The sequence below is a fragment of the Dasypus novemcinctus genome, chromosome 28 (assembly GCF_030445035.2).
Source record: "Dasypus novemcinctus isolate mDasNov1 chromosome 28, mDasNov1.1.hap2, whole genome shotgun sequence".
Taxonomy (NCBI): domain Eukaryota; kingdom Metazoa; phylum Chordata; class Mammalia; order Cingulata; family Dasypodidae; genus Dasypus; species Dasypus novemcinctus.
The window spans coordinates 41,835,333-41,850,106 of NC_080700.1; the positions used below are offsets into that span (position 1 = coordinate 41,835,333).

The 14,774-nt window shown below is 53.0% G+C and overlaps 1 protein-coding gene across 1 annotated transcript in view; it reads left to right on the forward strand.

The window, feature by feature from the left end:
- The window catches only part of ZDHHC14 (zinc finger DHHC-type palmitoyltransferase 14), a 284,932-nt gene that overhangs the window by 2,729 nt on the left and 267,429 nt on the right, over positions 1-14,774 (forward strand). Inside the window, exons 2-3 of the mRNA XM_058289671.1 lie at positions 1,438-2,478; positions 2,528-3,417. Of these exons, the coding sequence (XP_058145654.1) occupies positions 1,438-2,478; positions 2,528-3,417 (1,931 nt within the window). The remainder of the gene's footprint in view (positions 1-1,437; positions 2,479-2,527; positions 3,418-14,774) is intronic.

Below are 14,774 nucleotides of genomic sequence, written 5' to 3' on the forward strand. Positions count from 1 at the left end.
TAGAGAAATCAAACGCACAGGTATTATTTTTGTAAACACACTAAAGGTGTTATCTTTGGTGGTGAGCTAGAATCCATGGCTGTTACGCCAGGTTCTGGTGACCGTATTAGGTGCGGGTCACCTGCACAGGTGAACGACTTGCCAAGGGTCTCAGGAAAGAAATCATCCCTAGAAAGGCAACTACAATCACATCAACTGAGCGAGAAATTTACTTGCCCCCCAATTTTGCTTTGGGAGACTTTTAAAAAAGAAATAATTATTTTCCTTTCTCCTCATTATGGAAAATTTCAAGCATAAACCTAAGTAGATAGACTAGCTCAGTGATGGACAAGCTGTGTGTGGGGGGCTGTCCCGCCCCACTCGATCCCCACCTCCTGGTGTTTACAAGGACCCCCTTCTTAAGTGTGTGGGAGCCCATGTCTTGCTTTTAACCAAGAGAATATGTTCCGCAAAGTTCCACCTTGCTTGCACACTCACCGAGGAGATTCTCTTTGCTTGCTTGTCGCTGAGAAAGCCCGTGTGACCTGGAAGGGCAGGTGGCCACTGGGAATGGCGGGTGGCCTCTAGGGGCTGAGGGCAGTGTCCAGCCGATGATCAGGAAGAAGTCGAGACCCTCAGGCCTACAGCTGCGAGGAAAGGGCTCCTGCCAACCACCTGGGGGCTTGGATGCCGGCAGCCTGAGTCCACAGGTAGAGGCCCCAATGTGCCCGCCCCGCAGAGACTGTGCGATAACACGCGTGTTGTTTTAGGTCAAAAGTAACTAATAATCTGCAGCAATAGATACCTAGCCCATCCCGGTTATCCAACTTTAACAATTTTCAAGTTTGCCAACACTGCTTCATCTATACCCCCACGTTTTGGGCGCATGGGTGGGCTGGAGAGCTTGAAAGTACATTCCAGACTCTGTATTATTCCACTTGCAAACACTTTAGAAAATATTTCTAACAGATAAGGACTTTCTAAAAAGTGTAACCACGAGGCCAGAAAAACTCTGTCTTCCAGAGGCCAAGAGCTGTTAAGTCTGTGGGTCTGGACACCCAGATGAAGGGTAGATTGTAATAAACAGAATACTACCCCTGATCCTATTGGCTAAAGACAGACAGAAGAGCGTATGAGCATTTTCCCCTGACGTGCCCGCGGCTTGCCAGTTGATTTTTTAAAAATAGTGCAGTCCCAACGGTTCCTATAATATGTACTTGTCTTACTGAATCTAAAATCATTCCAACTCTGTTGTTTATGACTGAAGACCCCACCCACTCTCCCAAGAGCCTAACGTGCCCTGGAATGGACCCTTGCGAAGTCTGTTTTCATTCATGCCAGTTTCGTTCCATCATTTAATTGCCGTGTCGCCACTTTCACGAGACTCTTTCAAACGCGCCCCATTTCTTTCTCCCTCGGATAAACGGGTCTTATCTCCCTCGGACCCCGCCCACCCAGGACCCTGCCCACCTGGGCAGTGCCTCGACAGGGAAACGCGCCTGGCTCGGGGTTCACCCGCGCGCCCACCGCGGGGCTGAGCTTTCTCTAAACCGGATCCTCGCGCCTCACGGGGTTGCGGGAGCGACTCGACAAAGCGCGCGTGGCGTGCGCAGAGCCGGGCACCGCACGCCCTTTGTTAGTTCGCGGCCCCGGCCCGGGCACGCCCCGGCCCGGCCGTCGCGGCGCCTGCTGGAACTTGTAGTTCCCGAGCCGGGCTTCTTCCGGGGCCGCGGCCCGGGGAGGACTACACAGCCCAGCGCGCCGCGGGGGCCCGCGCGCCCGGCCCCTGCGCCTCCGCCGTGCGCCCCGGCTCTGCCCGCGGCCCGGGAGGGGCGGGGCGCAGGCGCCCCCCTGTGCGCGCCCCGGGGGTCCCCAGGCCCGCAGCCCTCAAACGGGCGGCCGCTGGGGGCGCGGGGCGGGGTGGAGAGGAGGCGACCTCCGCGCGCCGTCTCCCCGCCGAGGGGCGGCACCCCGCCCCCGCGCCGCCCCTCCGCCCCCTGGCAGATCCCCCGCAACCACCCCGCGCGCCCGGGGTGGGAAGCAGGAGCCGGGCCAGGGGCCGCTCCCCGCGCCGGGACCCCCTCGTGCCCCCGGGGTCTGCGCGCGGCCGTGGGCATGTGCGTGTCCCGGGGTGGCGGGCGGGGACCCGGGGGCGGGGATCGGGCGGCCGGAGGAGCGGGGCGGGACCCCGCCGAGGCCCGGCTCGGGTTGGGTGCGGGCGCCGGGGCTCGCCGGCGCGGAGGCGGAGGCGGCGGAGGAGGGGCCCGCGCCGCCGCCCAGGCCGGCCGGGAGGAGGCGGCCGCGCTCCGGGCGCCGCGCGGGGCTGAGCCGAGGCAAACAAGTGGCCGTGGCGGGGCTCCCGCGGCCCTGCCCGCGCTGCCGCCCCCCGCGCCCGCGGCGCTCGGCGGGGCCGGCCCTCGGCGGGCGGGGGACAGCCGGGCCGCCCCTCGCCGCCCGGCCCGCGCCCCCGACCCCCCGGGCGCGGGGGCCGCGGAGTCGGCGCGGCTGCGGGGAGCGGCGCCGCGGGCTCGCAGGGCTCCGCTGACAGCGTCAACGTGCGGCTTTTCCCCACCCCTGGGAGGGGTTGCCGGGGCCGGGAGCGGCCTCCCCGCTCGCCTCGCTCTCTCCCGGGGACGCTTCGCCACGGGGAGGACGGCGCCCGCAGCCACCTGGCCGAGGCGCGCGAGGGGCTCGAGGAGCAGCGGCCCCGGGCACCGCCTCGTCCCCGCCGGGGCGCAGACCCCCGGCCGCCTCGATCTCTCCGGAGCGCAGACCCCCGACCGCTGCCTCGATCTCTCCGGAGCGCAGACCCCCGGCCGCCGCCTCGATTCCCCAGGAGCGCAGACCCCCGGCCGCCGCCTCGATTCCCCAGGAGCGCAGACCCCCGGGCGCCCCGGCCTCTCCAGAGCGCAGACCCCCGGGCGCCGCGGGCCGAGGGAGCGGGACGCGCCGCTCTGCGGGGCCGGGGCTGGCCGGCACCGGGGACCGCTCCCGCGGGCGGCGGGCGGGCGCGCTCCCCGCAGAAACGTGGCTTTGCTATGACAGTTGGCAGCGCCCAAGGGGTAGCCTGGGTTTCCTGGGCGAAGTTGCCGCCGAGCCCGGAGCCCGCGCAGGGGCCGCGCCGCCGCGCTCCGGGGGCGCCCGCGCTCCGGGCGGCCTCCTGGGGCCGTGCGCCCCCCGCCGGCTGCCCCCGTGGCTGCCCCCCGGCGGCGGCGCGCCCATGAAAGACTGCGAGTACAGCCAGATCAGCGCCCACAGCGCCTCGCCCATGGAGTCGCCCCCCAAGAAGAGGCGCGCGGCCCGCAGGAAATGGGAAGTCTTCCCCGGCAGGAACAAGTTCTTCTGCGACGGCAGGATCATGATGGCCCGGCAGACGGGCGTCTTCTACCTGACGCTCGCGCTCATCCTGGTCACCAGCGGACTCTTCTTCGCCTTCGAGTAAGTGGCCGGGTGCCCCCCGCCCCCGCCCCCGCCCCGGTCCCCCCGAAGCCGCGCCTAGGGCCCGCGTTACGTAACGCGCCCCGCGCGCCCGGCGCCCGCGCCCAGGTCTGTTTGCTCTGCCTGCCCCGGGCGAACTCGTGCCCCTCGTTCTGCGCGCGGGGCCGGGGGCAGGTGGGGCCAGCGATCCCCCAGGGCGGGGTGGCCGGGGGCGCCCCCCGCGGAGGGGCGCGCTGCGTTCCTAAGTTTGGAACGAGGCGCTGCGACTTCTCTTCTGGGTGAGCCGGCGCGGGCGCCCGGGCTGGGGCTCGCCGGGTGGGCCCCGTGCCCGCGCTGCGTGACGGAGCCCCTTGGCTATTCGCGGCTTGAGAGCGCGGGCGTCCGGCCGATGGCGTGGCTCGTTGTCACACATTCACGGCTGACCCTTGCCGGTTGACCGCGAGGTTTCTAAACTCTTGGCTTTTAAAAAAGTTCTAGGGAAAAAGGTTGACAAGTGACGCTTTTCCCCCAGTGCAGGTGAAGGAGACTTGAGGCCCGTGGAGGAAAAGTATGACACTGGGGGGGAGGGGGGGGCAGCTTGGCATTCCGGAGTCAGCATCTTTGGATTTGAGGGTTTTGGTTTTGGGGACAAAAGAAAAAAAAGGCACACGTGAGTCCTCACCGTTTTCAGGAAAAGTGAACTGGCCGTGGCAACTCTCCCAGGGTCAGCGGTGCAGGGCCTATGGTTTATCAACCATCGATAGGACAAGCAGGTGAACCGCGTTCCAGAATCAGTGTCAGTTATCTTGCGGGGTCCACGTTTGGAATACAGCGCCTCGTGGGATTGCTGGCATCCTAGGCCCGGTGAGAGGGTCGAGTTTAAATTCTTGGAAAAACCAGTAATGTATCGATGGGGTTCTTTGGACATCCCCGGGTGCTGTGGGGCTCTGCCTTGGGCTGCACCTGCCTCGTGGGAGAGGGTTCATTAGACGTTTGTGCCTTTATTTGCGTTTGTCTCTCCTAAGCCTTAAGAGACTGATTTTGTGCCTGGGGTTTGCTATTCCAAATGCAAATTCACGTCTCCGTGGAAAGGAACCAACTCCTGACAGTAATATTTTCACGTAAACCCTCCGACCCCGGGGGAGCCCTTTGATTTCTGAACGCGTGCTGTGGCCGGCAGTTTTCACCCGCCCCAGGTGCTGGCTGGGAGCTGCTCCACCCCAGGGGCGCCCCAGGTGCTGGCTGGGAGCTGCTCCACCCCAGGGGCGCCTCGCAGCCCCCTGGTTGTGTGTGTTTTCCAGGGTGCTCCTAGAAGTTTGACTTTGGTGCCTGTTTGGAGCGGTCTGGGCACCTGGGGAGGGGCTTCCTGGGCGGGACCCGGCCTCCTGTCCTCGTGGTCCCCTGGAAGAGGGTGGTGGGGGCTCTTTCTGGGCCGTCGGCATTCCAGGGCTTGCCTGGGTCCTGGAATACTCTAGAAAGTATTCACCCTGTCCCTCAGGCCGGGGGAAGGAGGAGCGTTGAGCTGCTCTGTTTTGGTATTTCTGCTCTTACTTGCAATTTTAAGAATGAAGGAAGCATGTTAATGTGATTGTGTAGCTGCGCCTGCGAGGCAGCCTGTTTCACTTAGGGTGGTGTGTACCCCCTTTTCCGTCTGCCCCTGAATCTCGGGTTAGGGGTCCCCCAGGTGTTGCTTCTCATCTTTTATCTTCCTCCTCCAAGCATAGCTCCAGAGCAAACCGTCACAAACTCCGTCTCTTGATCTGTGGGTGCTCTTTCCAGGGGTTCCCCAAAGACCCCCCCCCCGGCCGGTCGTTAAGGGCCTTTTCCTGCGTCAGTGCTCCCGGAAGCTTGGAGGAACGCACAGGTGCTCGCCGGGCGCTCATTAGCTGCCTCGCGCAGGACCGTTTTTATAGCGGCGCTGCGTGTGTGTGCGTGTGCGTGTGCGCTATGTGTGTGCGCGCGGGTGAGATTTTGGTCTCCTGGGGTGTTGCTTCCACTAGGCAACTTGACATTTCAAGGCAAGGGGAGGCCCCCGGTATGAGGCCTCGATCGAGGGGAAAATAAGTCTCTGCAGGGCTGTTCAAACATTGAACGCTGTGGTTAGGCTAAAACTGTTTGCCCCTGACTTCTCTGACGTTCTTTCTTCGCTGCTAACGGCAGAGCGAAATTAAATAACGTTGACCAAGTTAATTTGCTAGAGACTCACAGAACCAATTAGCCACATGCATAGAAGATGAAAGACCGACGACTCATGAAGAGGAAGTGCCCCTCTTGCCTGCTCACTGCCCGCCTGCCCTTTTCCGTTAATTGAGCACGTACTAGGGGAGCTAGTTCAGATGGTCTTACTTCATGTCCACATAGCTTCCATTAGTAGAGCTCATCTTTGCACACAGGAATCCAATGGCAAATACAACATTTGAAAGGAAAGAGAAACATGTCCCTTCTCATGTCAGCTTCAGACCTCTTTTGTCTGCAGCCCTTCTCCCGCCGCGCTCCTCACTGGCGACCTTGAACAGGGAAGCTGGCCGGAGAGAGACGGGCTCATGGGAGCTCAGCAGCAGGTGCTGACCCCCCTTTAACGCTGGGGAAAGGCAGGTGGAGGTGGTTGTCCCCACCCTGAGATGGGGTGACACCAAGGCCCCGTGGCTGGTGAGTGGCCCGGCGCCTGCTCCCAGCCCGTGCTGCTGCAGCCCCATTGTGCTGCACTGAGCAGGGGCAGCCCGGGATTCCTACCTGCCAAGTGCATGAAGCAAAGTATCCGAGTTTTCTGGGCCTTGGTTTCCTAATCTGTAAAATACCTCCTCTTAAACGCTGTGAAGATTAAGTGGGGAAAAAAAATATTGAGTACCGTGTCTGAAACATTTCAAATGCCCAGTAAACAGCACGTATTATTAGAGCCTGCCTTGGGAACAGCCTCCCAAGGATCTGTGGTCTTCTTTTTTAAAATGTTCTTTTATTTATTTCTCTCCCCTTCCCCCCCCACCCCCACCTGTTGTCTGCTCTCTATTTGCTTTGTGCTCTTCTGTGTCCGCTTGCATTATTCAGTGGCACTGGGAAACCGCATTTCTTTTTCGTTGTGTCATCTTGCTGCGTCAGCTCTCTGTGTGTGCGGTGCCATGCCTGGTCGGGCTGTGCTTTTTTCACGCGGGGTTGCTCTCCTTGTGGGGCACACCAATGCGTATGGGGCACCCCTACATGAGGGAGACACCCCTGCGTGGCACGGCTCTCCTTGCATGTGGCAGGACTGCGCGTGGGCCAGCTCCACACGGGTCAGGAGGCCCTGGGTTTGAACCCTGGACCTCCCATGTGGTAGGCGGGCGCTCTATCAGTTGAGCCACATCTGCCTCCCTGGTGATCTTTTCTGAGAGACTTTGAAGGCTCATGAGCAGGAGTGACCGTGATGGCAGATCAGGGCTGCAGAGCCGCAGACCTTTGGCCTGCGCCTAAGGGGCCCGGCTCCACTCTTCCCCAGGAACGGGGGCCAGGAGGGATGGCTGGGGTTCGACCTTCTCCAGACCTCGAGGAAGCAGGGCCTGGCTTTCACCCCGTTCCTGAAGCGTCACCGTTTCCGGAACCATGGAGAAAGTGACAAGGCGACCAGGAGCCGCCAGGCGCAAAGCTCTGCTCCTTTTCCAGAACCGGGGCCTGTTTGTCTTCAGGCGTCTCTTCCTCTGATAAGGGATGGCATTTCCTAGCATTTCCTGGCCGCCTTCATCGGGGACGGGCGGGGGACGCTGGAGTGGAGCTGGAGGCACGTCGCCACTCCTCAGGGGCGCTGGGGCTCCCTGGAGATCGTGCTATGTCACCGTCCCCTTATCCCCAGAACAGTCGTCTGAGGGCAGTGAATGAGAGCACGTCCCTCTCCTCTTTCTGACACGTCACTTGCTTTCGTGTAGAATGGAAATCTAAAGTAAGAGTCTTTGCTTCTGAAGCTGGGCATCTTAGAGCGTCGTGCTCACAGGGGCAGGAGGAAGGAAACCACCTGGGAGGCCAGAGGTTCTTGTTTCCAGGAGAACCACGTGGGGGGAGGCCTGCTGGGGCCTGGGCCTCGACCGGGCCCCTCGGTCTGCACTCGGGCCCCTGACGTGCCCCTGGCTCAAACGCTGGAGCATGCCGGGAGCCGTCTCAGCTCCGCAAGTCCACGGACGCTGCTTTTTAAAAATAAAGCCATGTGTTTTCTTCTTTCTCTCTTTTTCCCCTTGCTCCTTCTTCTCTCCTTTCCTTTCTTCTTTTATTAAGCTGATCCGCCCAGAAGTCAATGATGAATTTGGCAGTCAGTTGGGAACTGGGGCTGTGTTTGCCTTGAAGCTGGGACTGGGGCAGTCCCCAGTGGACGTGTGCTGTTTCCAGTCGTCGTTTCTCCTTCGTGGATCAGAAACCCTTTTCTCTCTCGTGGAAGGTGCTCGCTGCCCGAAGAACGTAGAAGGAGCCCGAATTTTCTCCGCCTCCACCACCTTGGAAGCCAGCCGCCCGGCAACCCGGGTTCTTTTTGCCAAATGTGCTGTGCTGCTGTGGGAAACTGGCTTACCTGTTCCTTATTGTAAATGTTACACTTGTTCTATTGCAGACATTACAGTTGTTCCCTGTTATCGTAGATGATGTTGCAGTTCTAATAGCAAACAGCTAGCTGCTTGGTAGTTTCCAGTAAATACGAAGTGGAAACTAGGGTCGAGGCCCTCAGTTCCAGAAGCTGTGAGTCCCCTGGTCCCTGCTTTATCTCCTCTCTTTTTCTTTTTTCTCTTTCTCTCTCTCTCTTCCTCTCTCACAATAAGGAATAGGTAAGCTGGTTTCCCATAACACCGTGAGGCGCACGGGTGGTCATAGATGCCTTTGCCACCCTAAGGAGGCGAGCCAGGCCATTTTACGACCCCCTGGGATTGCACAAGGATTTTAGGTGGCTTCAAGACTTTTTAATGATCTCGTGCCACCAATGGCCCAGTCCGTCATTTGTACTCCTGCTGCACCTGTAGGGACTCCGTTTGCTTTGCCCACTGCTGCGTCCCAGCAGCCGAGCCCTGCCGGGGCCATTTCTCTGCAGGGTACTGAAATGGCGGTGTTGAAACACCTGGAAAATGACCTCCTTGTGTGTCTTTTTTTTTTTTTGTAAAGTTGTGTACTTAATAAAACTTAGGGTTAGTAATGTTTTTTAAAACACCTCTAACTTAGATACTTTGATTATCTGGTGTGATTCTTCTGCATTCAGAAGAACCTAGGATCATCTCTCTTCAAATGTATTAATTGAAGCAGAATAAGAAAAGATTTTCTTAGTTACGTAGAAAACCAGCGATAGGGCTAGAATGTTCTTTTGGCTAACCAAGACTTTTTTCCCTAGTATTATTTATATTTGAATTAAATAAGCAAATGAGGCTCTCTGTTAGGTATATTATATGTGAATGTTCTCTAACAACCACCAGTACCTAGAATAATTTTCCCATTTTATAGGTTCTTGATTTTGGGTGCCCGAATTTATCTAATAAAACGCTTGAGGGTGTTATCGATTACTTGTGTTTTATTGCCTTCTCTTTCATCTAGTGGGAAGTGATGCCAAATTATGCAGCCAGGGCTCGCCTGGGTTCCTGTATCAGGGCAGTGACAGTCAATTATTTAATGGGCCATATCTGCAGAACTTGGAAATGTTTTTTTCTTTTGCAGTACAGTGCTGCACATAATTTATTCATGACAGGGTTATTATGCCTTAGCAAGAGAATTTTGATTAAGGGTTTCGAGGAAGTGCTTTCATTCTTTTGTAGCTGAGATCGTTAAGACGGGAAAAACAGTGGTGGTCAGTGGATTCTTAGAGTTAGGACTTGCAGGCCTTTGGATCCAGGGAAGCAGCCGTTGCTTCAGAAGGGCTGGGGCCCATCTCAATGCTGCTGTTTAGTTCTTTACTAAACATCGAGGTGGGTTCCAGTTCAAACGTTTCTAAGCTGGGTCAAATATTTCCTAAATTCTTTCCCTTAAGAAATGTAAATATGAGAAGCATGCAGGAGAGTATGTGTAGCACACTTGCAAGTTTGGAAATCAAATAACAGGAAGAGGCACCATGAAGCAGCGGCACAGCTCAGGGACCACCGCGCACCGGTGCTGAGGCCTTCCATCTCTGTCATCAGCCCTTTGCCTTTTCTTTTCCTCCCAGTTTTGGAATGTGTGCGTCCCCAAACAAGAAGCTCTTTAGTTTGGCTTATTTTTCTTCATAAATACAGCATTATGGCTCATGTAGTCTTTTTCTCTATACTAGCATTGATTTAATAATAGCATTGATTTAGTATGTATTTTAACCTGAAGTAGTGGCAGTCTTTTCAAGAATATGTCTACTTTTGCATTTATTTTCTGCCTCCTTATATTTGTTTTTCTTCTTTCCTATCTTCTTTTAGATGAAGCACTTATTTTTAGCATCCCATTTTATCTCCTTAAAATTTTCTAAACTATGCTTCTTTATGTTACTTTTAAGTAGTTGCTTTAGAGATTATAATATGCATCTTTAACCTATTATACTATCTCCAAAAAATATCGTACTTCACAAATAATTTAAGAAACCTAAGATATAATTCTACTTTCTTTTTCAGCCTTTCTGCTCTTATTGCACTATTTTTATATATATGTATACACTAAACCTCATAAGAAGTTAATTTTAAATTGCAACATTTGAAAGACCACATATATACATACCCACACACATAGATAAGAATACTTTAAAATAAAACTTACATGTAAAATATGTCACACTAATATGTACATTTGTAAAATAGACATAATTTAAAATGGACATGTATATGTTTATCTTCATATATTCATCCTTCTTTTATTTCTCTCCCCTTTTCCACCCCCCCGCCGGTTGTCTGTTCTTTGTATCCATTCACTGTGTGTTCCTCTGTGTCTGCTTGGATTATTTTGCTGCACTGGGAAACTGTCTCTTTTTTGTTGTGTCAGCTCTCCATGTGTGTGGTGCCACTCCTGGGCGAGCTGTGCTTTTTTCACGTGTGGTGACTTTCCTTGCAGGGCACACACCTTGCACGTGGGGCTCCCCTACGCTGGGGCGCCCCTGCGTGGCACGGTTCTCTTTGCACACATCAGCACTGCGCATGGGCCAGGAGACCCTGGGAATCGAACCCTGGACCCTCCATATGGTAGACGGATGCTCTATCAGTTGAGCCACGTCCACTTCCCTATTCACCCTTTTTTGGTGTTCTTTATTTCTTCCACCTATTTCATTTTCCTTTTGCCTAAAGTACTTCTTTTAGCATTTCTTATATGTGGGTCTGCTGGTGACAGGTTTTCTTGGTTTTTGCTTTTTCTGAAAATGTCTATTTTGCTTTCATTATTATAGAATATTTTGACTGGACATAGAATTCTTGGCTGACAGTCTTTTTCTTTTGGAACTTTTAGGATACTGTTCCATTATCTTCTAGGCTCCTTTGTTTTTGATGAGTTAGCTGTTATTTTTAACACTTTTTTTTTTCTGGCCAATAAAAATAAATTTTATTTTTCTAAACTTGTGAAAATCAAGCTAAATTTGCACAATTCTTTAAGTTGGACTTTAAATTATTTTTAAAAACAAAATTATATGCAAGTCAAAAGATAAGGGAAACATTTTTCTTTATGTATGCAGTATGTGCTCCAGGTGATTTTCTCTATATCTTTTGCTTTCAACAGCTGAATTGTGGCATGCGTTTGATTTTCTTTATGTTTATCCTGCTTGGAGTTTGCTTGAAATTCTTGAATCTGTGAACTGATACCTTTCGTCAGTTTTGGAAAATTTTCATCCATTATTTCTTCAACTCTTTCTTCTGCCCCCTTTTCTCTCTCCTCCTTTTGAGACACCAATTACTTTTATACCATTTTATATCGTCTCATACATTTTGGATACTTTATTCTATGTTTTCTTCTACTCTTTCTTTCTGTGTTTCAGTTTGGATAATTTCTATTGATCTGTCTTCAAGTTTACAGACCATTTCCCCTGCTGGGTCTTGTCTTTGGTAAGCCGTTTCCTGACATCTTATTTTTCATTTGAGCACTTCCACATGGTCTCTTTATTTATATATGGTTTCCATTTTTATTAGTTAGGGTTCTCCAGAGAAACAGAACTGGCAGGCTCTATGTATGGATATACATATATACACACATGTATATATATATGTGTATACGTAAGTATACACACACACACATATATATGTAAGTATTAAGAGATTTATTATAGGAGTCGGCTCCTGCGACTCTGGGGACTGAAGTCTGAATTCCACAGGGCAAGTCACACATTGGGAACTGAGGAAATTGAGGTTTAATCCCCCAGGAGTAGCTGCAAGTTGGAAACTCCAGTGGAGTTGGCATTGGCGTCCCCTGGAAGAAGCTGGCTGGCCGAAATAGGGACACGTTATATTTTCTGACTTGTGAAATGTTCAGTGTGGCTTTAAGTATTCCAAGTGATTGGATGAGAAGACTCCCCTCATTGCTGAAGGCAGTCTCCTCTGTTGATTGTAGATGCACTCTGCCATAGATGCAACTAACACTCTATAGTTGCAAATCCAGGTGTGAAACCTCCTCATGGTAACACTCAGGCCAGTGCCTGACAATTGGAATCCTAACCTCGTCAAGTTGATACATGAAATTAACTATCCAGCCTACCTCTGTGAAATTTTCCATTTGTTCATGACCATGCTTTCCGTTAGATCCTTTATCACATTTTTTGTGTTAATCACTCTTTTAAAGTCCACAACATCCCCGTCATTCCTGGATCTACTTCTTTTGGCTATGTCTTTTTTTGACTATGGGTTATATTTTCTCCTTTGCATGCCTCGTGATTTTTTATTGCCTGCCAGAAATTATGTGTCTAAGAATTGCAGAGGCTGAGGTGACTTCAAAGGACATGCTCCTTCTCTTTTTGGACCGCTAGCATGGTCTAAGTTGTAATTGGAATGGGTGTGGACTGTGGCGCGTATTTATTTAGATTAATTTCACCACTGCCTTTGAATATTTTCCTGAAAGAATCCAGACTTCTGCTTTAGCAGGGCTTGGGATCTGAGTCCCGGCAAAACTCTGAATATTTCTTTAGCCCAGCACCAGTTTACTGAACTGCGGAGGATTTCGCCCTCCTCTTTCAGCTCTTGATCACCGGGAGTTCTCTTTCCTGCCCATCCTGGCCCAGCTTTCTGTGCCCGTGGACGGCTCTGCTGCCTGCCTCCGCCCTTGGAGGTGCCCCGGGTGGAGGAAGGGGGCCTCAGGAAGGTTTCTCCCCGTTGTCCTGCCCGACCCCTGCCTCTGGCACTGCCTTGCCCGTGGAAAGGGCTCCGTGGTTCTCAGGGAACCCAACTCTCCCAACTCTGCCCTCAGCCTTTGGGTCCACGGGCGCGGGCGGCTGCTGTCGGTCCTTGGAACTCCAGGGCGTCACAGCAGTCCACGCATGGCCGTTAAAAGTTGGTTAACATTTTAGCTGGTTTCTCCTTACTCCTCTCCTTATTCCTGGACTTCTGTTCTTCCTGCCGCTTTGCTTGGGATGGCAGCGGCCGATGTCCTGGGAAGGCCTTGACACGATTAGGCTCCTTTGCATCCTCGCTCTCTCATGGGCTTCAGAAACTACGCGTTTGTAACTTATCGGATTTGCGCCCATTGTGGTGGGAGTAGTTGCTCTTGCAACTTTCAACCTGTGATTTTTTAAACTTAGTAATTTGTGTTTCTCAGATTCATTGATGTTGCACTTATATGCAACTCATTTTTGCTGCTGTAGTGTTCCATTTGTATAAATAGGCTCCATTGAGGCCTCACACTCTTTCTGATCCACCTTTGCCGGACTTCTGCTTCTTGATATGTGCTGCGTCTTTGTAAGGTAGCAGATGCAAGGCTCTCTGTTTGCAGTTTTTATTTCTTCTCTAGTGTGGCCAAGCAATGCTGTGACATCTAGGCCAGAGTACTTAGGCCTGGATAGCAGAGAGAGAGAGTTTAGCGTGGGACCCAACCTCTTGTGCTTTCACACGATGATAAAATATTTATCCCATGTTAAAGCTTCACTATCAAGTAATCGTTGAAGTCCCATCCACAGTGCATGACAGGGTTTAAAGAGTCATACCTCCTCGTCACAAATCTTCATCTGGTTAATCTGATGCTGGTTTTTCTTTGTTTTAAAAGGAAGCTTAACTTTCCCCCCTCACTTATAAAACTCTGGGTTTTGAGGCCCTTCTCTGATCTCTCCCGTCGCTACAGCGCCTCTGGGTACTGGTAATGAGCGCGCCGTTACCAGCCTCTTTCTAGTGGGCATTTGTGAAGAGCCGTAATGGTGGGGATTTCCCTCAGTCTCTCTGGTGTTGTGCGTGAGAGAGTTGCTTTCCCAGCAGATCAGATCCAACTGAGGAAGACAACAGCCCTGAGTGTGTCCCTTTTCCTCAACTCCGTTCCTCCGGGCCGTGGAAGCTGCAGTCCCCTTACCGGAGGCCTAGTTTTGCCCCTGCCTCTTCCCCTTGAGAGCCAGGACCTAACACACCGCAGAGCGGACTTCCCTGTCCTTGTCGAGAGAATTTTGAGGTAGACTTGCTTTCAGCTATAATGGAACACTTACTTTGGAACCATTTACAGCACTTTTGGACAGAACACCCCATTTAAACGGAGGAATATAATGACTTCCGTACATCTTCCAACTGGATATTAAAAATCGCTGATTTAAAAGCCCACGGGAGGGGAGCAGAAGTGGCTCGAGCAGTCGAGTGCCTGCCTCCCACACAGGAAGTCTGGGATTCAGCTCCTGGTGCTAGCCTAAAAAAAAACCAAAATGAACATCAAGCAAACAAATGAAAAAAAACAACTCAGGGGAGCTGATGTGACTCAGTGATTGAGCACCGGTTTCCCACAGACGAGGTCCTGGGACCTCAAAGAAAAGAAAAGAAAACAAGTCCATGGGGCCTGGCCTTGTTATCCCGCTCCCTCAGAATGTTCTGGGGCTGGGCAGGGTGGCGGAAAGAGGGGGGCGTAGCCAGCGTCCCCTGGGGGGCTGCTGCGGTTTGCTCTTATCAGCAGAGGAAGGGCCTCTAACTCGGGAAGAAACTTCAGCTCTCAAAGTTAGCTGTGTTTTGTTGGTATGCAGTGACTCCTCGCAAACCCCAGGAAAGGGATAATTTTAACCGACAAGCCACCAGCGTCTATTTGAGGCAGTCGTTCCACTTGCTGAGAAACATTTGCTGCTTCTCCTTGTCTAAACAGGAGAATTAAGAGGGGTCCCCAAATTGTGCACTCCTGGCTCTTCCTTGGCCAGTCCTGGCGCCCCTTTCCTCAGCGTCCACGTCCCCCTTTCTTTTGGTGGTTTCCGACGCCCTGACGGCTTTTTTGGACGTTTTTCTCCCGTCAGCCTCCAGGCTGTGTCTTCTGCTTCCTTCTAGTGACCCGGTTTTCTCCCG